At 44.2% G+C, this 24,268-nt stretch overlaps 2 protein-coding genes and 3 non-coding genes across 6 annotated transcripts; all 5 read left to right on the top strand.

Moving 5' to 3' along the window:
- The first annotated feature begins 4,398 nt into the window (after positions 1-4,398).
- Srrm1 (Serine-arginine repetitive matrix 1) lies at positions 4,399-8,579 on the top strand. Its single transcript, XM_017245057.3, has 4 exons — positions 4,399-4,791; positions 4,933-6,215; positions 6,276-6,901; positions 6,957-8,579. The coding sequence occupies exons 1-4, from the start codon at positions 4,780-4,782 to the stop codon at positions 7,967-7,969; spliced, it is 2,934 nt and encodes a 977-aa protein (XP_017100546.2). The 5' UTR covers positions 4,399-4,779; the 3' UTR covers positions 7,970-8,579.
- Positions 8,580-9,458: 879 nt separating this feature from the next.
- Sf3b3 (splicing factor 3b subunit 3) lies at positions 9,459-15,824 on the top strand. 2 transcript variants are annotated; one of them, XM_017245012.3, is made up of 11 exons: positions 9,459-9,618; positions 9,889-10,127; positions 10,390-10,755; positions 11,002-11,476; positions 11,535-11,869; positions 12,388-12,695; positions 12,871-14,848; positions 15,037-15,093; positions 15,308-15,357; positions 15,546-15,601; positions 15,664-15,824. In XM_017245012.3, the coding sequence occupies exons 2-7, from the start codon at positions 9,902-9,904 to the stop codon at positions 14,845-14,847; spliced, it is 3,687 nt and encodes a 1,228-aa protein (XP_017100501.2). In that variant the 5' UTR covers positions 9,459-9,618; positions 9,889-9,901; the 3' UTR covers position 14,848; positions 15,037-15,093; positions 15,308-15,357; positions 15,546-15,601; positions 15,664-15,824. The 2 variants fall into 2 exon arrangements, with proteins under 2 accessions (XP_017100501.2, XP_070135722.1); XM_070279621.1 differs by lacking the exons at positions 12,871-14,848; positions 15,037-15,093; positions 15,308-15,357; positions 15,546-15,601; positions 15,664-15,824 and adding an exon at positions 12,049-12,125 and having other exon boundaries at positions 12,388-12,524.
- On the top strand, positions 14,887-14,965 carry LOC122320970 (small nucleolar RNA Me28S-Gm3113). Its single transcript, XR_006245914.1, has one exon. It is a non-coding gene; the product is annotated as a small nucleolar RNA Me28S-Gm3113 (small nucleolar RNA).
- LOC122320990 (small nucleolar RNA Me28S-Gm3113) lies at positions 15,126-15,210 on the top strand. Its single transcript, XR_006245934.1, has one exon. It is a non-coding gene; the product is annotated as a small nucleolar RNA Me28S-Gm3113 (small nucleolar RNA).
- Positions 15,403-15,475, top strand: LOC122320981 (small nucleolar RNA Me28S-Cm788). The gene has a single exon (XR_006245925.1). It is a non-coding gene; the product is annotated as a small nucleolar RNA Me28S-Cm788 (small nucleolar RNA).
- Positions 15,825-24,268: the final 8,444 nt, after the last annotated feature.

Here is a 24,268-nt window from a genome sequence, read left to right as displayed (position 1 = left end):
GCCAAACTAGAAGTTGCAGTGTGATATTTTCGTTGCCTACTTTAAGGGGCATATTGCATAGAGCGCCGTATGCCATAAGGAACATGGTTGTATTAATGTTTGGTTGATGATAATGATTTGATATAATGAAATAATAAACTTTAAAACTCTTTCTATAAATATTAAGTAACTATTAACTATACTCAATAGTCTTACTTTTTTTTATTCCTTGGATAAATCACAATGAAATCTCAATGTTTGTTTTTTGTTTACACTACAACTCCATTACACAGATACAAATGCAAATATAACCATATCTTTTGTTTTGAAAAGCAAACAAATTGTTTATGTTTTTTTCGCGTAAAACTTAAACATCAAGAAACGGCGGGCAATGAGAGAATCCGCAACGAACGCGTCGAAAACGAACGAGTCTAAAACGGAGACTGAGCCAGGGTTTGGGGCTTGGATGGGGAGCGAACGCGGGAAGCAAGAGAGCTTTATTGCACTCGGCTGCGATCGGATCGGCCGGGTGTGTGGTTGTGTGTGTGAGTGGGAGTGCAAAACCAGTTTGTTTGACCGTGCTCCTTCTCTTTCGCTCTGTGTATGTTTTATGCTGCGCGAGCAACTTTTTAAATTAAAAGCCGTTGTCGCATTTTCCATCGTTTCCTTTCTTCTACTTTATTTTCTTCGTTTACAGTATTTTTTTGTTGATTTTTTGTCTTTGTCATTGCACATTGGGCGGGATTTTTCAATTAATTAAAATATTATTTATAAAATACTTAAATTTGTGTTTACTTCTAACTATACTAAATCATTCTATGTATTCTTACCTTTAATTTAAACATTTATTAGCTTTAAAAAGGTTTTCTAAAAATATTAAAAAATATTACTCATACGTAAGTAATTACTCATACGCACTGTTGGCTGATCAAGTTAAGTTAAATTTGCAATGGTGGGAGTTTTCTAATTCTGCATTCAGATTTACCAAACTAACGGTTTTTTTATTCAAACCCACTTCCATATCCCCGTCCCAGTGTACTTTGTCGCACAATCAAAACAAATGCTCTTTTCGATCGCTTTTCTGTTTTTGTTTTGGCGGCTCTTCCTCATCGTGCTTGGTCTTCCTCTTCCACGTCCATGGAGCTCATTAAACTTTTTACTGCTACTGTTCCCCTGTAATCCAGAGATCCCCCTCCCACTACCACACACACACACACACACAGATATATAGAAGAACACATGCGTAATTAATTTCAATGGCCCCGAACTGTTTGGGGCACACACTATTTTTCAGATAAGCCGAGTCGGATCGAGTTTCGTGTTCTAAGCGAACTCTATGCTTAATTGACTTTTCTCAAATCAAATTAGCTTCTTCACCTGGTACCCACTGGAGATAGAGGCCGAGTGGTTCTATTCAAGATATAGAAATCGAGAGGAGAGCCTCCATCTCATTTAATGTTGTTCACAGTTAGATGCCAGTTACTGATAACCTGAGGAAATGATTTGTTATTGGTTTTTTTCCAAGAACTTTTATTGTAAGCCACGATGTTCGAGTAAATTGGGTTAAGCCCAGCCTATGAAGGTAAAGAACTTCCCCAACCCTATAATAGAGTCAAAAACAACTTAATTTCATACGAATGTGACTATGCTTTTAAATAAAATTATTCATAGGTTGTACTAAAAAATAAGTAATCCTCTGATATAAACGATATTTGTCTTTCCAAAGAAACCTATCCTATATTCTGTCTTCAAAACTCGTCTTGTTTGCCAAAGTAAGTACACCCAAGACTAGCGACTTCTTGAGACTTAAAAATAACACTTTGCCCTGGTTGGGAACGCTTCAGCTGTGGCACATTTATGCAGATTTTGTTCGGTTTAGGCCGGCATATCTTATCTTACTGCACCACCCACACACTTCACTCGGGCCGCATAAGTTGTGTTAGTTTATGACGAGGCTTATGTCAATAGAGTTATGAAGTGCTGCACATAAAAAAGTCATGTGAATGGTTTAAAAAATAATACTTTCAGACATAGTGCATAAAACTTTTGTTTTATTACAAAATACACAGAACTCTTAGTAAAGTTCTTTATTTTATAAAAGAAGTTAACATTTAAGATATAATTTTAATACTTTTATTTTCTTTAGTGCACAGGTTCCACTCTGTGGTAAGTTTATGCCGATTTTAGAGATGGGAAAATGCAATAATATAGTCCTGTAAATTGCGGCCCGGCGACTGGGGCTGCGCCAGAGGAAAAACAAGAAAACCAGTTGGGGAACTCACATAAGAAGCGACCGAGACAGCGACCCACGTCAAGGAAAGGGACATGACCAACATAAATGCAATTGGAGAGACACGCCGTCGTTTGGGTATCCTATAGGATATGTGCCGTCTGTCAGTCCTGACAGAATGGATGCGCGTCGAGTGCGCCATGCCCATGACAACCTGCAATCAAGCGCCAGCAGGCACGGCCAACGGTTCAGGATTGGGATCGTACCATGGCATCAGCACCATCATCGGCTGCATCATCGGCATCAGTATACAAGAAATCGCGTAGGCCAACTGGCGGAAAGCAACATGCAGCTGAAATCAGACAACAAACAACTGCGACATTTGCACGGGCTTTAACTTAAATTATGCGCCAAACAAATAAGGTCTCGCCCAGAATCCACTTCTTTTTTACCAGCCCCATAATGATGCCATGAGGCCATCGACAAGATGGTACTATATCTCCCTCCACTCGAAGATATAAATAACCAAGTTCCATAATTAAAAACATACTCTTTACAATAGGTTAGTTTTCTTATTTATTATATAAAATATGTTATCTTAAAATTAAATTAATTATTAATAATGTTTTTTGTTTAATTTTTCTTTTTGTGTAGTTCCCCTCAGACAGTGGCTGGGATGTCTCCAGTTGCACAAAGTCATGGTCGCCTCCGTTGTTTCTTTTTTTTTAGCTGCAGTGGGACCCCAATGGTTGGAAAAAAAGGAAACAATGCCAGAAACCACAAGAAACAATTAAGTTGGCTTTACACAATGAGGAAAACATCCAAGAGCAGGCCAGTTGCATGTAAGCCGGGATTCAGGAGGAGCCACGGCAGCGTAATTGCAGAGTTTAAGTGGAACGAGTTTTAATTCCAGAAACTAATTGTGTTCCAAGCTTAAATATATTTATTAACATTTTTCTAAAACAAAATTAAAAAGAATGGGGTTCAGATTATCAGGTCATCTAACAGAGGGGAATCATCGAATTGATCCTCTGGCTGCCGACATCTGCCGCAGCACGAGCCAAGAAGCATCATTAACGATATTCTCTGTCTGGCGGAGGGCAACTTTTTCGATTAAGTGACAGGTTAAATGCTAAACCATAAGTTTTGGCCACAAGCAGCTGGCAATCACCGAGCACGAGCCACAAACTTTGCAGCCGTCCAGAAGGTACAGGAGCCGGTAGTCAGGGCATCAGGAGCCAGAAGACTGGAGAGTCTGGAAGGAGCCACAAGACAGACAGACCCGCCAAGTCGGGGAGTCTCTCAAACCGGTTGCAAAGCTCCCACAGGCACCTTCTGTTTTGTGTCAGTTGCTGACGACGTGCGTTGGGCAACCATTAGTCGCAATCTTTGGCCAATTGTCGCTGATTGTCGTCGTCCGTTGAGGCAGCCTTCGGCTCGTTCCCATATGCAAAAATACGGACGCACTGCAACAGTTTCTGGCATTTGCAGATGCCGACCGACTTTCCTTGATTAGCTAAAATGCGTGCGAAAACCACAAAGGGAAACTTCTGGGGCAATTGGGTTCCCCATCAAGTCATTGAAATCAGCTCTAGTCCTAATATCTTGAAAATCTAGACACTGAGCTCTAGAAAGAAAACGCAAAATTGAACTCAATTGCTTAGGTCCCAGAAAATACATAAGTATGGTATTAATGGAAGGCCACAAGGAAAAACCTACCATACTGTCAGCACATTATTAATATCAGAAAGTCTTTTGTTCATATGTTGTCTTAAACTTCATACTATAAAATTGGAACAAACTTTAAACTCATCCAACACATTAAATAGAAACTTTAAATTAAAACTTTAATTAAATTATTTTAAATGTCGTTTTTAAAAAAATTTCATTGGCGCCAAACTTAAAAAAAGTGTTGTAAATCGCCAAAGACTACTAGAGATGACAAACTTTTCGATAACCCGTAATCGCGGCTGAAACCTTTTTCGATAACAAATTTCCATGACAGGAAATTCTAGAAAAATTTCCCTGTTCCCTGCAATCATAAAAGTTTAAAATAAATGATTAAAATCTCTTTTAATTCAAGTGCAAAATCGGAAATACTACGGAAACGGGATTTCAACCTCCGAAAAAAATCCCCTTTCGATAGAAATGCGATATATATTATTCCCATAAAAAGAATATCGATATACTGATATTTTGATATATTATCAACAACCCTATTTATTTTGCGAAGAAAAACTGCGGCGAGAAAACTTGTGAAAAGGGTTTTTTCTGCGGCAGGTGTAATCTAATAGAAGCTAGTATCGAGTGTGTTTCGTTTGCATATATACTTTTTAGCGCGATCTTTTAGCGCGAGGCTAGCGCAACGCATCCCGGTTCTACACATATACGGCGAAAAGACGCTGCGTCTGTGTGTGTGCGTGTAGACAATTGACTTGCGTGGTGCCGGGTTACATATTTTTATTGAATTTTTCGGAAAACGGCCCAAACAAATGCGCTTGGATTAGGCCGGGCACGAATCGGAGGCACAGCACTCGAATCTCGGAGAGTACCAACGAAAAGAAGCCAAGATGATGTTCACGGTAAGTTGGTCCGCGGGGGTAAGTTGAGCCCCACACCAATCGATAAACGTTCTCCACCTTTTTTCTTCTCGCCTATCCATCCACTCACCTATTTTCAACTATATTGAAATTCCGATTCCATCTCCATTGCGCTTTTCACAGGGGACTAACCAGCAGCAGGATACCAGGTTCAGCGACAAGGAGAAGAAGCTGATGAAGCAGATGAAGTTCGGTGACTGCCTGAACAAGCGGGTGGACATGTCCAAAGTGAAGCTGGACGTGCTGCGGCCGTGGATCAGCAAGAAGATTACCGACATCCTGCACATCGAGGACGATGTGGTGGTGGAGTTCGTCTACAATCAGCTGGAGGAGGAGAAGTATCCCTGCCCCAAGAAGATGCAGATCAATATGACCGGCTTCCTCAACGGTCGCAATGCCCGCCAATTCATGGGTGAGCTGTGGGCTCTGCTGCTCTCCGCCCAAGACAGCGAATCCGGGATTCCGGCCGAGTTCATACAACAGAAAAAGGATGAGATTCTGAAGCGCGAGGAGGACCAGCGACAGCGAGACAGATCGCGGTCCAGGTCGCGCTCCCGATCCCAACGCGACAGTTCCCGGCGTGATCGCAAGCGTGACCGCTCCCAGGACAGTGGCAAGTCCAAATCTCGTTCACGCTCCAGGTCCCGCTCGCAAAAGCCAGCCAACAACGGGGGTATTCCCAGTGCTGCCCGCGAGGCAGCTGCCAATGCGGCAGCCCGGATCAGAAAGCGTGGCTCCTCGACCGGCAGACCCCCATCGAGAGAGAGGCGTCCAAGCCGTGGCCGTCCCCACTCACGATCTCCAAACCGGTCCCGCCAGAAGTCGCGCTCCGCATCCAAGGGATCCCCCAAAAAGTCAGGCTCCGCGGATGCCGCTAACACCAAGACTGTCAACGGCCGCCACTCTACGGATAAGTCGCCACCGGCCAAGAAGAAGTCGGGATCGCGCTCCCGCTCACGTTCCAGGTCTAGATCTCGATCCCGATCTCCGCGAAGCCGTTCCCGTTCCGGATCCCGGGCTAGTAATAAACGGTCACGCTCTCGCAGCTCCTCGCCGCGCAGTCGTCGCCGAGCCCGCTCCAGCAGCATCTCGCTGTCCCCGGAGCGCCAACAGGATCAGTTCGAGCACCGACGCAACAAGAACAGCGTACAGAACAAGCGCCAGTACCGCAACAATCGCGGGGACTCGGTCAGCTCGATGGAGCGGGGCAACGATCGAGGAAGGCAGTTTGGCGGCGGCGGTGGTGGTGGTCGCCGAGGTGGCAGACGGTTCTCGCCACGCGGCCGCAGCCCCATGCGACAGGACAATGGTGGAGGCAATCGATTCCAGCGCTCTAACTCACGGCGCCGTTCCCGCTCACGACGACTTTCTCGTTCGCCCATGCGCTATTCCCGTTCCCCCAGGCGGTGAGTTCCACTTTCCATCTCCCATTTATCTCCAAACTAATCCTTGCCTTTCTTTAACAGCTTCAACAATCGCCGTCGCTCGCCCATGATGAACTTCAGAGGCGGAGGTCGTGGTGGCGGCCGTGGCATGGGCGGTCATCGCCAGATGTGGCAGCATCGCGGCGGATCCCCGAACTTCCGCGGAGGCGGCCGCATTCACTGGCAGGCTAGACACAGTCCCGTTGGCGGTGGCCGCGGAGGCGGTGGGATGGGCCGCTTCGATCGCCGCCAGTCTCCCCAACAGAACCGCTACCACAGGCAGTCCCCTATGCAGCACCAGCCGTTCCGCAAGCAGTTTTCGCCGCCCTCAGGTCCAGGACGTCGCTTCTCCTCACCGCAACAGCGTCGAGGATCCCGTGACCGGCGACCTAACTCCAGGGAAAGACGCAGCTCCCCTGGAGGCGGTGGTGGTGGCCACGTGAACCGCTGGGATAACCCGCCACCGGCTAGACACCGACGCTCCACATCCGAAAGCTCCGGTGAGGGTGGAGGCAGACGCCAACCACAACCGCACCGGCAGCGCAGCTCCAGCCCCCAGGAGAGACGTGGTCGCAGTCGTAGTCGCAGCCATAGCCGGCCGAGAAGTCATCAGAGGAGCCGTAGCCGCTCTAGCCCGCGCCGCAGTCGCAAGCGTGATAGTCCAATTGGTGAGTTGATATAGTGACTTATTTTTATTCCTGGCCACTAATTCCCATATTTTAGAACGATCTTCGGTGGAGTTCACCGGCCCGGCAGTCAACACCATCGACCTCTGTCGGGAGGAACAACGCAAATCGAAGCCTGTAGAAACAGTCATTGTGGTGGATCAGGACGAGGCCAAGGAGAGCGCCTTCGCCAGCCTGTCACGAACTCCATCTCCGTTCCTTAAGCCTCACGAGCGCCTTGCGGCCAAAGCGGCACCAAAGAAATCGCGCGACCAGAGCCAGAGCAGTAGCTCCGACAGCAGCGCGGATAGCGACGACAGCGAAGACCAGCCGCGTCGCAAGAAGCCGGTAGAAGCTGCCAAAGGAAAGTCCAAGAGCAAGGCGCGGCGCAGCTCCGGAAGCTCCAGCAGCAGCGACCAGAGCGACGACGAGGACAACTCCAGTGGAGATGATCGTCTGAAGAAAAAGAAGCAGCTGCAGAAAGGAAAGGAGAAGGAAGCGGCAGCCCTCAAGGAAAAGGAGCGCGAGAAGGAAAAGGAGAAGGAGAAAGACAAGCGCCGCTCGGACAAGAAGCCCAAGCGGGGCACCACATCCAGCGGCGACGAGGAGTCGATGGGCGGGCGCAGTAGCAGCCGCAAGCGCAGCCATAAGAAGCCTAGGCGGGACGACGGGGAGGAAGCTGGCATAGGGGCAGAAGACAACAGCGACTCTGAGGAGGAGCCCATCTCCAAGAAGAAGCGCAAGAAGACCAGGAAGGCGGCCGACTCCAGTGACAGCGACTCCGGAGCATCATCCAAGCGCAAGAAGCATAAGAAGCACAAGAAACATAGCAAGAAGAGCAAGAAGCACAAGAAACACAAGCGGAAGAGCAGTGCTGGCAAGTCGCGGGCGGACAGCAGCTCCGGAGGCAGCAGCGACGAGGAGGACCACCTGGGATCGGCTACCAAACGAAACGGTAACGGCAAGCTGCCGCTGATTCTGCCTGGCGGTACGGGGCCAGGTGTCATTAATGAAGACCTGGAGAAGCAACTACGGGAGCGGGCCCTTAAATCCATGAAGAAGCTGGACTGAACGACCGACTAGACTATTATGTGCGATTGATGATTGATTGCCCAGACACACACACACACACACATACACTAACACACACACATTGACATTGAGAGACTCATACACAGTAAACCATCAAACATGAAGACTCCTCGCCCCCACTGACAAGACAGACGTACGTAGCCATTAAAATATTATACATTAAAACCAAGTAAACATTCATTAACTGCATACATTGTATTTCTTAAATGTATTTCACCTACCGTTAAGTTCTTTTGCCTAAAAAACAAACAAGAGTAGCGACTAAATTAGCGAGCCACCATTAAGCCGAGGATACAGTTTGCATTATGTACAAAAAATGAAAGAGGAACGATTGCCCAAATGACCCAATGCCCAATACCCATTCTATTTAGCCCCCCCCCAGTGGTTTTAAAATCATTAACTAATTCCCAAGACCGACGAATCGAAAATACACACTTCAAATCGTACATCCGTTTGGCAAAATGTATTGTTGCCGCAGTTTAATTTATAAGTAGGTTTTACAGAATGTAATTAATGATGCCCCGAACGCATTTTGTGTGTTCTGAGGAGCATTGACTAAAAGAGAAAATAAACACAATTGTAAAATTAATTGAAATGTTGTTGAAATTCACTTCCAGCACTTGTAAGGATGCGTAAGATGGCTTCACCTCGTAATTTTTATTTATTTAAAGGTATTTCACAAATTCTACCCTATTCTAGAGTTGGGGACATAATCATGGGTCAAAAGTTGGGTTTTGATTTTATAAAACTTCTATATAATTTCATAAAAACAATATAAAATTTCATAAAAATGTACCTTTACTCGATCGGCACTCTCTGTATACATACATATGTATACCTACGTTTCGAGGACTCCATGGAAGGGAGTCCAAAATTCTAGAGTCCAAAATTAACCCGAAGAGCCCTAAGGGGAAATTGGATTTACGGAGAAACCACTTTACTGCCGCAACTTTATCCACATTCAATTTTGTAATTTTTATAATCATTTAAAAGTAAAAACAAATGGAAGGCTTTGGGGATTTTTTATAAAATGGCTAGTTTGGCTAAAAAAAATAGTCCCAAGCATCAATCTTTAATAATGGCATGGCATCTATATAGGATATAGTAACTATATAGGATATAGTAACTGTATAGGATATAGTCGGCCAATCCATATGAAAATTGAAAAAATAGAATCCAAAGAAAATCTCTTTCTAGCTCTATTTTACTCTATTTTATTTTATTTTTTTAATTACAACACCCTCTGCAAGGGGGTATATATATTATCAATATATATAAATTATTATTATTATTAAAATTAAATTTAAAATGAAAACAATTATTAAAATTATAAATATGTTAAAATTATATTTAAAACCGAAATTTGAAAATCTAGCCATTTTTACATAGCGGTTTTCATTGTGTAGAGCGTGACGCCACTTTTGACCATCTGGCAGCGCTTTCCACGAGGTGGCAAGCCTGGGATGCGGCGAGTTAACGTGAATGGCAACACGAGGTTCATAGGTCTTTTTCATTTTTTTCCGGCACGAAGCAGATGTGAAAAATGGAGCCGGCTTTGTAATCAGTGAAAATTAATCCAAGTGCATCGCTGGTGAAATGTGCTAAATCACCCATTTAACTAGCCAAAGGTAAACAAAATCCACCTCTACTACATATATTTGGTCCTATTCTGGCCAATTTGCACGAAGTATCTCCAGAAATCAGAAATGTCTGTGCTTTGGTCGCATTTGAAGCGTGCTAAATTAGAACTTAATGCTACTTACTAGCATCGTTAGGCGACACGACTACCCATACTGTGGCCATGGTTTTCAAAGTAGTACAAATTAACAAAATACTCCGAGAGATATTTTCGAGAAATTCTAGTGCGAGACTGTACCTAACCTCAACTGTACTTATAGAGAGAACACCGCCATGTATCTGTACAACCTGACGCTGCAGAAGGGCACCGGTGTGACCCACGCGGTCCACGGCAACTTCTCCGGCGGCAAGCAGCAGGAGGTGCTCCTCTCACGTGGCAAGTCGCTGGAGCTCCTGCGACCTGACTCGAACACAGGCAAAGTGCACACGCTCATGTCCACGGAGATCTTTGGATGCATTCGTGCCCTGATGGCGTTCCGACTGACGGGAGGAACTAAAGGTGAGAACGAAGTAGAAACTAAGTGTCGTGGAGCCGCACAAATCCCTATTGAGGCAACCATTTTGTAGTTGACCCCAGTAAGACCTCAGAAACGTGTCTAAGTGCGAGATTAAACCAAAGACTTGGCGTCGCATTTGCCATAAACCACAATGCCCGGAATGGTGAATTGAAACTTCGAGTTACAAAATTAAAAATATAAATAATTAAGATTTTTTATGAATATTTAAAAAATACCTAACCGAATCCCCCTGTCCCTTACTAGATTACATCGTTGTGGGCTCTGACTCTGGACGCATTGTGATCCTCGAGTACATTCCCTCGAAGAATGCCCTGGAGAAGGTGCACCAGGAGACGTTCGGCAAGTCGGGATGCCGACGCATTGTCCCTGGCCAATACTTTGCCATCGATCCCAAGGGACGAGCCGTGATGATTGGCGCCGTGGAGAAGCAGAAGCTGGCGTACATCATGAACCGTGACACCCAGGCCCGCCTCACGATCTCATCTCCCCTGGAGGCGCACAAATCGAACACCCTGACCTATCACATGGTGGGCGTGGATGTGGGTTTCGATAATCCCATGTTTGCCTGCCTGGAGATCGACTACGAGGAAGCCGACTTGGATCCATCCGGTAAGAGTTCGTTCCTAAATCGTATCCGATTGGGTGGCGCTATAAGCACAGGCTCGTTGGATCTTCCCACCACGAGCACTGTCCAAAAATGGCGCCAGAAGAATGTCGATCACTGAACCATTGGTGTTGCTGTAATATCCTGGCCACACTTCACTGATTTGTGACCCACACTAGTTCTAATTCTAAATATTTAATTAAGAATTATTTAGGAGCTTTAACTTACCAACAGTATTCTCTTAATTCCAGGTGACGCCGCCCAGCGCACTCAGCAGACCCTGACCTTCTACGAACTGGACTTGGGCCTGAACCACGTCGTCCGCAAGTACTCCGAACCCCTGGAGGAACACGCCAACTTCTTGGTTTCCGTTCCTGGCGGCAATGACGGTCCCTCGGGTGTGCTCATTTGCTCGGAGAACTATCTGACCTACAAGAATCTCGGCGATCAACACGATATCCGTTGTCCCATACCGCGCCGGCGGAACGATCTCGATGACCCGGAGCGGGGCATGATCTTCATTTGCTCGGCCACCCATCGCACCAAGAGCATGTACTTCTTCCTGCTCCAGACCGAGCAGGGCGACATATTCAAGATCACACTGGAAACCGACGACGATGTGGTGTCGGAGATCAAGTTGAAGTACTTCGACACAGTTCCTCCGGCCACTGCCATGTGTGTGCTCAAGACGGGGTTCTTGTTCGTGGCCAGTGAGTTTGGCAACCAGTAAGTTTTCGAGTCTACTCCCATCCAGATCTCTTGCTGACCTGGTTCTCTTTGCTAGCTACCTTTACCAAATTGCCCACCTGGGTGACGATGATGACGAGCCCGAGTTCAGCTCCGCCATGCCGCTGGAGGAGGGAGAGACCTTCTTCTTTGCCCCGCGTGCTCTCAAGAACCTGGTGTTGGTGGACGAGCTGCCGTCGTTTGCTCCCATCATCACCAGTCAGGTGGCTGATCTGGCCAACGAAGATACTCCCCAGTTGTACGTCCTGTGCGGGAGGGGACCTCGCTCCACGCTGAGAGTCCTCCGGCACGGCCTCGAGGTGTCCGAAATGGCCGTTTCCGAGCTGCCCGGTAACCCCAACGCTGTCTGGACTGTAAAGAAACGAGCTGATGGTGAGTGGAAGACACACTTCTTATGTTTGCTAGACTAAGGATAGGCTAAGAATGAAAAATGGCTAATAACTCAACTGGTGCATTGATACAGATCGAGATATATAGTATAAACCTAGGCTATGAACACGATTTCCTACAAGTCCCACAAGTTATCAACCACCAGTTCTCTCTTATTTCAGGCGCTTAAACACAGACGGTCATTGAGAAAAGTGCCTCTCGTTTCTTTAAATTAGAATTGTCTTTTGTGAAGCGATAGGTAAGGCAACATTCCAAGCAGCTCATAAGCCAACAGATACTACCACTACCCACTACCACCACCGATCTAGAACGTACTTTTAAGATTAGGCCGACATTGAATATGATGCGATAATTATCAACCGTGTTTCAGCTGAATTTCCATTGATTTCAACTTGATAAACTGATTATTCAATGTCGCCTCCGATAGGCAACTATTTTGATTGGATCTAGCCTCCTGGTACTCACCCACTAATGGCCCAAGTATTGTGTCCTATTTTTAGACGAGTTCGATGCCTACATCATCGTGTCCTTCGTGAACGCCACTCTGGTGCTGAGTATCGGAGAGACCGTTGAGGAAGTCACGGACAGCGGCTTTCTCGGCACCACGCCCACGCTGTGCTGTGCCGCCCTGGGCGATGATGCCCTGGTCCAGGTCTATCCCGATGGAATCCGGCACATCCGCTCCGACAAGCGTGTGAACGAGTGGAAGGCGCCGGGCAAGAAGTCCATCACCAAGTGCGCAGTCAATCAGCGCCAGGTGGTCATCACCTTGTCGGGAAGAGAGCTGGTCTACTTTGAAATGGATCCGGTAAGCATTCTATATAGTAATATAGTTATATCAAGGTCTTGCAAGGATGACAGAAACACGAAAAAGAACAATCATGTTGAGACACTATGTGTCCTGCAGTGCTGAGCTTTCATCTTCCAACTATCATATTCATTCGGTTTTGGAATGATAACTAATCAGCATCTCTTTCTTACAGACTGGCGAGCTTAATGAATACACGGAGCGCTCGGAAATGCCTGCCGAGATCATGTGCATGGCTCTGGGCACTGTTCCCGATGGAGAACAGCGCTCCTGGTTCTTGGCTGTGGGTCTGGCGGACAACACAGTTCGAATCTTGTCTCTGGATCCGAACAACTGCCTCACTCCCTGCTCCATGCAAGCCCTACCCTCGCCGGCAGAGTCCCTCTGCCTGGTGGAAATGGGTCACACGGAAAGCACCACCAATGCCGGAGGCATGGATGAGGACGCACCTGCCCAGCGCAGTGGCAGCAACAAGGGAACCATCTATCTGAACATTGGCTTGAGCAACGGTGTGCTGCTGAGAACCGTACTGGATCCAGTTTCCGGCGACTTGGCCGACACCAGGACCCGTTACTTGGGCTCGCGTCCGGTGAAGCTCTTCCGGATCAAGATGCAGGGCTCCGAGGCTGTGCTGGCCATGTCCAGCAGGACCTGGCTGTCGTACTACCACCAGAACCGTTTCCACTTGACGCCTCTCTCGTATGAGACCTTGGAGTACGCCTCCGGCTTCTCCAGCGAGCAGTGCAGCGAGGGTATTGTGGCCATCTCGACCAACACCCTGAGAATTCTGGCTCTGGAGAAACTGGGAGCCGTTTTCAATCAAGTGGCCTTCCCGCTCCAGTACACACCGCGCACCTTCGTCATCCACCCGGATACGGGTCGCATGCTGATTGCGGAAACGGATCACAATGCCTACACGGAGGACACCAAGAACGCCCGCAAGGAGCAGATGGCAGAAGAGATGCGCAGCGCTGCCGGGGATGAGGAACGGGAGCTGGCCAGGGAAATGGCCAACGCCTTCATCAACGAGGTGCTCCCCGAAGACGTTTTCTCCGCTCCCAAGGCCGGTCTAGGCCTCTGGGCCTCCCAGATCCGCTGCCTGGACGCCATGCATGGCCAGACGATGTTCAGCGTGCCACTGACGCAGAACGAGGCCATCATGTCGATGGCCATGCTGAAGTTCTCCATAGCAGCAGATGGTCGCTACTACCTGGCTGTGGGCATAGCCAAAGATCTGCAACTGAATCCGAGGATCTCGCAGGGCGGCTGCATAGACATCTACAAGATAGACCCCACCTGCTCGAGTCTGGAGTTCATGCATCGCACAGAAATCGACGAGATTCCGGGGGCATTGTGCGGCTTCCAAGGTCGCCTGTTGGCCGGCTGTGGACGGATGCTGAGAATCTACGATCTGGGCAAGAAGAAAATGCTGCGCAAGTGCGAGAACAAGCACATTCCCTACCAGATAGTCAACATCCAGGCCATGGGTCACCGTGTTTACGTTTCGGACGTTCAGGAATCGGTGTTCTTCATTCGTTATCGGCGGGCGGAGAACCAGTTGATCATCTTCGCCGACGACACGCATCCTCGCTGGGTGACCGCCACCACCCTGCTGGACTACGACACCATTGCCATTGCCGACAAGTTTGGCAACTTGAGCATCCAGCGCTTGCCGCATTCCGTAACTGATGACGTGGACGAGGACCCCACCGGCACAAAGTCCCTCTGGGATCGTGGTCTGCTATCTGGAGCCTCCCAAAAGTCGGAGAACATTTGCTCCTTCCACGTGGGAGAGATCATCATGTCGCTGCAGAAGGCCACTCTTATTCCCGGAGGATCCGAGGCGCTGATCTACTCCACCCTCAGCGGCACTGTGGGAGCCTTTGTTCCGTTTACCAGTCGCGAGGATTACGACTTTTTCCAGCACCTGGAGATGCACATGCGCAACGAGAATCCTCCACTGTGCGGTCGCGATCACCTCAGCTACAGGAGCTCCTACTATCCTGTGAAGAATGTCCTGGACGGAGACCTCTGCGAGCAGTATCTGTCCATAGATGCGTCCAAGCAGAAGAGCATTGCCGGAGATATGTTCCGTACTCCGAATCAGATCTGCAAGAAACTGGAGGACATACGCACGCGATATGCCTTCTAAGGTGGGTTTGGGGAAGGGATTCTCTCTATAGAGATAGGGTTCTGTGATGATATAGCTATTTTACCTTGGGACACCTATGAAATGCCTTGATTTGTGTAAATTTTAAAAACTGATTAAATATTTTACTTAATTGGGGATTAAATATTATATTAAATATAATTCTAATTTATTTTTTATCTTTTTTTTTAGGTTTTTTGCTGAAAAGACTAAAAAAGATCTACTGGGATTATCCTATATTGGATTTAGGTAAGTCGGTGGAGAAGATTTAATAAATATTTAGTTTTAATATGATGATTTACGATTTTACCTTGGGACACCTATGAAAGATCTTGATTAGTGTAAAGTTATAATTTTCTGATAAAAACTAAATAGACTCTTATTATTCTCTAGAAAGATACGAGTATAATAATGCTCTTAATAATAAGAACTATCATTAATCTTTATTATTTTTTACTTATAGTTCTGGTTGACCTAATTATCATCATAAGCAGCTCTACTCAACATTTTAAGGTAATTTATTATTTCCAAACCCATAATACTCCCTATTTTGTTTTCAAAATTGCAATGATGTGTTTACATATGTTAGACTAATGAAATGATTTGATTGTAAATTAGTGACTGAGCTTTTAATTAAAAAATATATTATTTTTAAAATTAATGTACTTTAAACTAATTAAGAATATTATTTCTACTTACAGATTCCACTTAACTTGAGGTATGTTGCGTTTTATTTTACACAAAATATATACTTTAGGTAAGTTCTTCGAAAACCCTTATTTCTTTAAAACACAAACTCATGGATTTCTTCTTTTTCAGCTTTTAAGAATCCATTATGATTTCATCGAACAAACAACCACTAATCGACTGCCGCCTATTTATATTAGTATAAGCCACTGCGAATGCCACAATATTTGCAAAACCTAAATATCCATCTTAGTATAAGCAATTTTAAATAAAGAGTAACTAAAATGAGGAAAGGAATGTGTGGTGATTTGTTGTTGTCTTGTTGGCGGAGACGCTACTTTGCATTATTCCAGTTGATGTTTGCCTGGTTGGTTGGTTGGCTTGTTGTGGCCTCATTATGGCCATTACCATGTGCCGGGCATTATCGGCCGGCCTTGTTTGCACTGCTCTTCATGTTGCAGCCACCGGGTCCCGTTAGGCGGGCCAAGAGAAGATATTTGCTAAACGTCTCGTTTTCTTCCGGCCCGGCATGTACGCAGAATCGTTGTAATTTGTTATGTTTGCAGCATAAGCGCAGTAGTTATGCAAATTGTCGCTCGGCCCGGTGGTCGATCACTTGCCAAACGGGCCAAGTGTGGCAGTGGTGGTGGCTTGGCCTTAGTTTCAGAGGGATTTGGTTTTTAGCTTTTTTTTTGTGGCTATAATTTCTTACCAATTCTGTCAGTATAGTCCTGATTCAGGAGAGTATCATGTAGTCAAGTAACTCTATTACAGGTCCCTTCTTTTTATATCAATAAAACCCTAAAAACATGTATCTTAAAAATAAAGTATATCCCCTTTTTAAAAAATCATCTCTGATGAATTCCAAACAGAAACCCCAGGAGCCACCACATCCTCGTTCTTGGCCAACATTGTGCCATCTGGTTAAACGATTTATTAACTTCATTTCTAGATCATTAGATCGCATAACACGGACATTCATCACTTGGCACTGGCTCTTCTCGTTTTTTTTTTCCATTTTCTCCTCAACGCTGTTTTTGCCAGACTGGCACGCAAGTGCTATCTGCAATCTCTAGATGCATCTACGCATGCAATTCGCGCCGCATGTTGCACCGACCAGCGATCTGTGCCGGGCGATAAGGACAATCAACGCTTGGCGCAAACACTTGGCACCCAGACCAAAAAAAGCCTTAGCCCTGCCTCAGCGACCACGCCCCTTGCTGTAGTGTGGCAAGGCGAGGCGCCTTGGAGCAGGAGCATGGAATGGGGCAAGAGATGCACAGATTCCAAGATGAAGATAAGACCAAGGCGCTTATGTCTGAGCTTTTTGTTTAAAAGAAATGTTCTGGTTGGCCATTTAGTATTTAAATATTTAGGAGAATTAAGTACTAAGTTTATTTTAAAATATTTGAGAAAGATTTGCTAATATAAAAATAAAAGAATGTAATGGAAAATATAATGGAAAAAATAAAAATATTCAGTAAGCTTTTTAAAATTAGATTCAAGATTGGATCTGTTTTTAAACCATTTATAGACACTTTGTCATAAACAATAAAAAATATATATATTTTAAAATATTAAAAATATTTTTAAAGATTTTTATAAAGCCTATACCGATCCTTTGGGGCGTGAATTTCGTAAAAAATTTCCCGATATCGGAGCGATTGCAATCTTCTGGCTGAGATCGCGGAATCAAAACCCCAGTGCCACTGCAAAGCTGGGCCTGGTCCTGCCCTGGTCCTTTTGCTCCACAGATGCTTATCAGATGGCGTCGCTCAAATGCCTTGCGTGATAAAATTTCGCATGAATTTCGCCTGCCCCACGATCACTGGCTAGTTGGAGCCCAAAAGCATGGGTGTTAACGTTGCAACTTTTCAGCTGTCCGCCGGCCGATGGTTGCGTGTAAAAATTTTCTGCGAATTTTAGCCGGACACGCCGGAGATTTTAATCAGATGTCTGGATCGGGGTCTGGAAGCTGCACTGGGAAGAGGACAGTGGACAGTGGGCAGTGGACAGATGGTGGCAGGTTTGAGGATAGAACCGACCATCCAGCTAGACCGACACTTTCGCTGTGCGCGAATTAAATGCTCATTTTCGCTCAGCGGCCAAGTCACGTCTTTTCACAGTTAGCAACTTTATTAAAACTAACGGGCATGGCAAATAATTAAAACGCAGCGGAAAAAAGTAACGAACGAGGAATTGCAAATTGCTTGCCATGTAATAAATAGAATCATCAGGGGCTGTACCCCGATCCGAGGGGTGAGTTCCCCCAAGTCAGCATCATCAGCAAGAAACATCATCATCACCATTGCCATCGTCTGCGGCAGCATTATTTTAATTCACTTAGCATCGCTGACGTTGGTTTTGGCCATGTCTTCTTCTTCTGGCCGGCTCTTTTTCTTGGCCATAACCCACAGATGTGCACTGAGTCGGGTTTTTGAAGACTTGGTCGGTTGGATGGCCAACTGGCTGGATGGTTGGATGGCTGGCTGGCTGGCAGCTCGGCAAACCAATTATAAAGCGTAGAGTTTGATGTGCACGTGTTGGGAGAGATTGGGAGAGGCACTGATCGCGATCTATAACCCCAGCGGGTATATCCCATTCTACAAGCGGTCAATTAAAGCATCGATAAGAACTAAGCCATTATATTAACTCAAAAGTGGAATATACTAGAGGGAAAAGTGGGTGAAAGATCAGAAGATAGCTGGGGAATTCATAAAGAACCTGATCTTAAATGTGTTAAGTATAGAAATCAATCTAGTTGTTCTTAAAATATTCTGAATTTTTAAAGATTTTATTTATAAAATAATGTGTTATATATGATTTCTATTAGAATATATGGTTTATAGATTAAGTTTTCTTACTTTAAGTTTTCTTACTTCAAACTATAGATAAATGTATTCAAAGTTTTTGAAAAATACTTATAGGAATTAAGAATTATAAAAATTATAGTGCCCTTATCTAGTCGGCTATAAGCACCTGATCATTTCCCAGCATTTAAACTGCTGACTGCCAAAAGGGGGCTAACGAAGGGGTTTGGGGCAGAGTGACACTCACATGCGGCAGAAGAGCCAAGTCCACAAACTGTTGATTGCTGTCAGCAATCTTTTCTCCGATTCGTACTCATTCTTTTTTTTTATTTTTTGTAGCTTTTTTTGTTGTCTGTGATGTGGTTGTTGTTGTTGTTCGGGTTGATGGCTCCGGTGTTGTTGGTGTAGTCATTGCCGGGGCCTGACCCCATTCAATGTCATTAACTCGGCCCAAGGTCTGTTTGTTTTGGCTGGCCTGGGCCGGCAATTTTCGCATAATTGGCCGAAAATTATGAAATGTGCTACAAGGGCCCCGAAAACGATTCTTTTCCTCTTGAAATAGCATCTTTATTGTTTTCTAAACTAAATTGAACTCTCTTCTTGGAGTCTGCAATATAAGAATACTTTTACCCTATTCCTCCATAATGATCTCTATTTTCGGTGAAGACTATTCTGCTTTTTTTTTTAGATTTTTAGAAAAATATCCACTTATATTTTCTCTTTTTAAGTTAGTTCTTTAAAGCTTTATTCATATTATATATATATTTTTTCTAAATACCCCCCTTTTTTCAAAAGTGTATCCAGGTTGTCAGCGGTCCATCGTTATGTTGGGTCCAACTGATCGCCCCCGGGCTAAAGAGACGTCTTCATGGATTCTTCGTGGAACGACTGCTCGACTTCCTTTCACCAAAATCAACTGTAAACGTTTCAGTCACTTAGTCAACAATCTGTTGCATCTAATTGTCTTTGCAACAAATTACTCAATTCAGTCCAGTTTGAGACTCAGACTTCAGACTTCAGTCTCAAACTCAGATTCAGATTCAGATACAGATGCTGATGTGGATGTTGATGTGAAGACTGAGAACAATGTCGGACGGCTGGTCAACAGGTTTGACATAATTTTCGCTTTAGTTTGTTTTTAAAAGCACAAATTTGCACGCATCTGAAGGATGCGGACAGGCCGGGCCAAAACAGAAAGATCGCCACGATAATGACGATGACGATGACGAGGACGATAATGATAATGATGATTACGCTGCGTTGAGTAACTCAATCGTAATCCCATATGGACAATCTCGGCCTCCGACTCCACGCCACTCCCCCCAACGATGAGTCAAACATGCACTTTAGTGGGCGTGGCACACTTCCGCAAGTAATTTGCTGCGGTTCTCGATTGGAAGGGGGGCTAGAGGGGCTAGCGGCAGCGGTGGTCTTATAATGGAACATTTTAATGTTGAAACCGATGCTTAAAATCAAAGTCATAAAAAAAATCTAAAAAAAAAAAGAGAACAGTGGAGCAAAAATATTCAAATTTGTAGTAAAAATAAGATAGGTATTTTATAGAGAATTTAAGCTTTTATTAAATTTGAAACCCAATAAAGGTTTTAGGATCTGTCTTATCCTAAACTAACTTTACTTATGCTTATAATCCTCCTATATCTTAAAGATGTAAGAACTTTTCCTCCCACAGTACCCACAAAGATGATGGAGACAATGATGTGGCTGTTGAGAGTGCAGTTGCTGCAGTTGCAAGATAAATACGCAACTTGATCAGTGGCACTCGGAGATCGTCAACACAGAACAACACGAAACATGGCCCAGATGGATCGGATGCGGGGAAAAAAAAATGCAAACCGGAGACACGTCAACAATGAGGCATAAAAACGGGAGCAGCCGCATGCAACATAATTGAAAGCAATTTGTGGTCCTGAATCTGGTTTCAGTTCCCCCAGACCCCATTTCTCACATCTCCGATCTTTAGATTTTTTTTTGTTTTCGCCCCAGCGTCAGTATAAACATAACATTGATTGCCACGGGCCCCGTCACCCTCTCGCAGTGGCCCATCCACCCATCATCCATCCATCTTTCCAACTATCTATCCATCCGTCCACCCATCCACCCGTCCAAGCAGCCACCCGTACATTCATTCATTCATTCACTTGCCGGGCCAGTCACTCACTCAGTCGCTCACTCCATCAGTCAGTCACACGTGTTGTTTGTCAATATGGAGCAAGAGGATCGCACACTTTTGCACTAAGAAAAATATTTTTAAATAATCTGACTTAAAATAAAAGATACTAAAAGTTAATATAAGTATCTGTAAATATCCTTGAACCATCATTGTAATATTCCTCAGTGCATAGATACCAAATCGAAGCAAAAGGTGAACCGGGGTTCGTGTTGGCACGTCTGCCTTTCGAGTGGACCGGAAGTCACTCAGTTCCGGCAAATGGCAGCCTCTTCTCGTAGTCCATCACCTGAAATATATGGCTCGATTCCAGAACTATAAGATCTCAGATCGCACATGGGGTTGTGTGTCTGTTGTTACGCAATTGTGGCAATGTCTTTGATTTGTATCTTCGATGCTGTGGGGATGCTGCTACTCCGAAAAAGTAATTGCAAACAGCTGAGGACCATGTGAGGGAAGTTCAGTTTACAATTTTGGAATTACGATCTCCAGAAAGTTTTCAAATTGGGCAAGAAATTTTGATTAGACCACATCTTCTTTGGGTTTCTGTTGGCTATTAATTAGATCAAAGTGATTTAATTGTAAATATTAAGATTTTGTTAGAAGTTTAGACTAGTTTCGACTACAAACTATTGTATTTAAATTAATTTGCTTTCCAGTCTAATGGAAATACATGTTTTTTTTGAAAATCTGTGAACCATCAAATTCAGGGTTATGTCCGTGACGAATTCGCCTCCTTGTGTACAATTTTGCCATCGCATTTTTGGGGTCATTTCGCTCGAGATAAGCTCCACTGGCCACCGTCATAGCTGTGGAGCAATTCGAGCTGGGGACTCGGGGGGCTATGATACATTCATTGTACACTCATTTAGTCACTTCCTACAGATGTCGAGTTTTATCATCATAGGGGCTTTTGTTATTTTTTTATTTTTATGCCACACCATGAATGAGATAAACCAGCACAGTTGCTTGATCGCTGCCACCTGAATATTATTTTTATTTCTAAAAGGGGTATACTGCGTGTTGTATGGGGGGTATTTCGGTTGGGGACTAAAAAGTGAAGAAGTGAGAAAATTGGACAAACAACAAAATTTCCAAAACAAGGCTCCAATTTTTCACTTTTTGGGATGAAAAAATGTGTACAGCTCAGTTAATGTTTGGACGATTCTAAAATGGTATACCTTCTCTTTTTAAGAATTCTCGGTAGAATATTTTTCAATCAAAGCCTGGGTACAACATTTTTGACCCATTTTTTCAAATTTTTCAAAGGGGTACAGGAGAATCATCAGGATTTTGGCCAAAAATTGGGTCCATTTTTTGTTGATTGGTTTTTCCAACCTCTTGATGCCGTTCAAAGCTAAAAAGATCGCTGATTCATAAATGGTATTCCCTTTTGCGCTCGGTTGCGAAATGGTGAAGATATTTATTAAAACGTCCTTCAAAAATTTAGATTTTTGTCAAATACAAAAATATAAAAAAACTTATTCGAATTTTGTCGTTTTTTTTATGGAAAAATGTGCATAGCTCGGCTAATACAGGGACAATCCACAAATGTTATACCTTCTCGATTTCAGAACTTCGAGTAGCTTCATTCTCAATTAAAACCTAAAAACAACAAATTGACCAATTTTTTGAAATTTTTCAAGGGGTACCATCATGTTTTTGGCCAAAAATGTTGGAAATTTTTTTTCTTTTACCTTTTGAATGCTTTGGTGAATATTGAAGCGCATTCGAATTGCGATTCATAAATGGTATTCCGTTTTTGAATCGGATTAAAATTATTAAAAATATTGTCTTAAAAGTATATCAAAATTATTAGATTTTGGCCAAATAAAAAGTGTCTACAAAATCTAATATAGATTGATTATAATAAACTCAGTAATATGTAACTATTTATAAAACAAATTCATAAAAAGATTAGCCAATAGGAAGGATATGTACAAGTTACCGGTAAAAGGCTTAGCTTACTTCTTTTAGGGACTTGATAGCTATGATTTTGCTCAAAATAAGTAAAGTGATTGAAATTTGTACTTATTTTTGAATAATCTGCAATCTTTATCCCTCATTTACAAACTTGCAACCGTTGCAATCGTTGTCGGTTGTGCCTCAGTGCCATTATTATGAATGTCATCTCCAACGCATTTTTGCCCACTTAGCATTTAAATGTGCATTTGAACGCACAAGGCAAACCGGCAAGCTGGCGAACTGGCAAACCGGAGTGGGGCTGGGATCCAGGTGGCTCCATTACCTCCAATAGTGCGCTTGGTCCAAACAGCTGTTGTTGCCCATTTTAATGGCAAATCGCGCATACGCCTCGATGTGCGGCCAAGCGTTGCAAATCGTTTGTGTTTGTTTAGGTGGTCATGCCACTGTGTGTGTGTTCCTGTGTGTGCTGTTTGCAGTGATCACATCATCACCCCCTTTGTGATCCATTTCCCCCCTCCCTCAACTTTGACTACCACCGGGCAATTCAAGTGCAGTGCTCATCAATAAAGTGAAATTTGTTGGATGGATTTGGGGCGTACAGCTTTTGCTGCTGCAGCATAGGGCTTTCAATATGCCACATGCTTATATTTATTCATAAATATGTGTGGCCTCTGTGTACACTCGGTGGCAAGAGCAGCAGCTGAGCCGCAGCAACCGGACGCACGTGTTCATTTTCATTTGGCGCAGAGAACCCAACAACGATAAACAGCCGCAGCTATGCACTGGGGGAAAAATTTGGGGATACATACCTAGGTTGATAAAAATTGTAGAAATTTTTTATATTTAAGAGATCAACTATGAATAAGTGGAAATTAAAGATTATACTTATAATGATAGTACATTTTAGACATAATCGATGTGTTTCTGAAACAAAAGAGATCACAGATAATACCACATACATAAATATAGAGGACATATCACAAGACTCGATTTAAACTCATATTTATCTAAAGTTTTCCTTTTACATTTTTATAGAATTCTTTTCTGAGTGTGTGACAGAATCTTTGTAGACGGGACAGAGCGGAAGACGAGCGACTACTGCGGAAATTATTCATTCAAACTGCTTGACTGCGTCTGCTGTTGATGTAGCTGCCGTTTCACCGAGGTTGGCTTTAGTTTTTGCCTCTTTTTTTTTTGTTCATCATATTCAATGTTGAAGAAATTTGAAATTCATACAAATTGCAAGCCGCACCAACAAAGGCTTTGGATTGGGAGCCACCCATGCAGCTCCAGCATGTCCGGCACTGGCACCAATAACAATAACAATAACAGCAAAAAGCGACGGCAATGTCCGTCAAAAAGTCAGCGAAGCGCAAAAGAGCAAAAACGCTACGCTTTTGTTTAGCTTGGCCCCTAATAATTATTTTTCTCTCTCTTTTTTGTAGCCAAGTTAACAATTGCATAACACAATGGCCGAGATGAAAGCTTCGTGCTTGTAGTCAACGCCAGCCCCCAACCTCCAAGCTTTCTCTACCAATCCAATCCATCAACTTCGGTTTTTGGATCGGCTTTGGGGGGGACAAAACCCAAAAAAAAAGTATAATACGAAAAACCCAAATCGAGAAACAAAAAAACCGAACGAATTCAGCTCGTCAGCCAGTTCGTCTCTCACACAGGTGTGCGCAATCAATCAACATGAGATCACATTAAACCTGGGGGCAACAATGGTCACGATAATCACTTTTCGTTGGGCTCCCCTTCAACCAAAATTATCCAAATACAGTCAAGCTTCTATAGATTTTATTATTTTAAG

Source organism: Drosophila bipectinata, chromosome 3L (genome assembly GCF_030179905.1).
Source record: "Drosophila bipectinata strain 14024-0381.07 chromosome 3L, DbipHiC1v2, whole genome shotgun sequence".
Lineage (NCBI taxonomy): Eukaryota > Metazoa > Arthropoda > Insecta > Diptera > Drosophilidae > Drosophila > Drosophila bipectinata.
The sequence above is the reverse complement of the archived record's forward strand: the minus strand, read 5'-3'. Positions and strand labels throughout refer to the sequence as shown.

Excerpts from the sequence above, each read along its gene's own strand:
- Sf3b3 (XM_017245012.3), top strand. The coding sequence starts at position 9,902 with ATGTATCTGTACAACCTGACGCTGCAGAAGGGCACCGGTGTGACCCAC. Across the intron at positions 11,477-11,534 it reads GCCAGTGAGTTTGGCAACCA|CTACCTTTACCAAATTGCCC; the intron begins GTAAGTTTTCGA and ends TCTCTTTGCTAG. Across the intron at positions 11,870-12,387 it reads TGTAAAGAAACGAGCTGATG|ACGAGTTCGATGCCTACATC; the intron begins GTGAGTGGAAGA and ends TCCTATTTTTAG.
- Srrm1 (XM_017245057.3), top strand. Across the intron at positions 6,216-6,275 it reads TATTCCCGTTCCCCCAGGCG|CTTCAACAATCGCCGTCGCT; the intron begins GTGAGTTCCACT and ends TTTCTTTAACAG. Across the intron at positions 6,902-6,956 it reads CAAGCGTGATAGTCCAATTG|AACGATCTTCGGTGGAGTTC; the intron begins GTGAGTTGATAT and ends CCCATATTTTAG.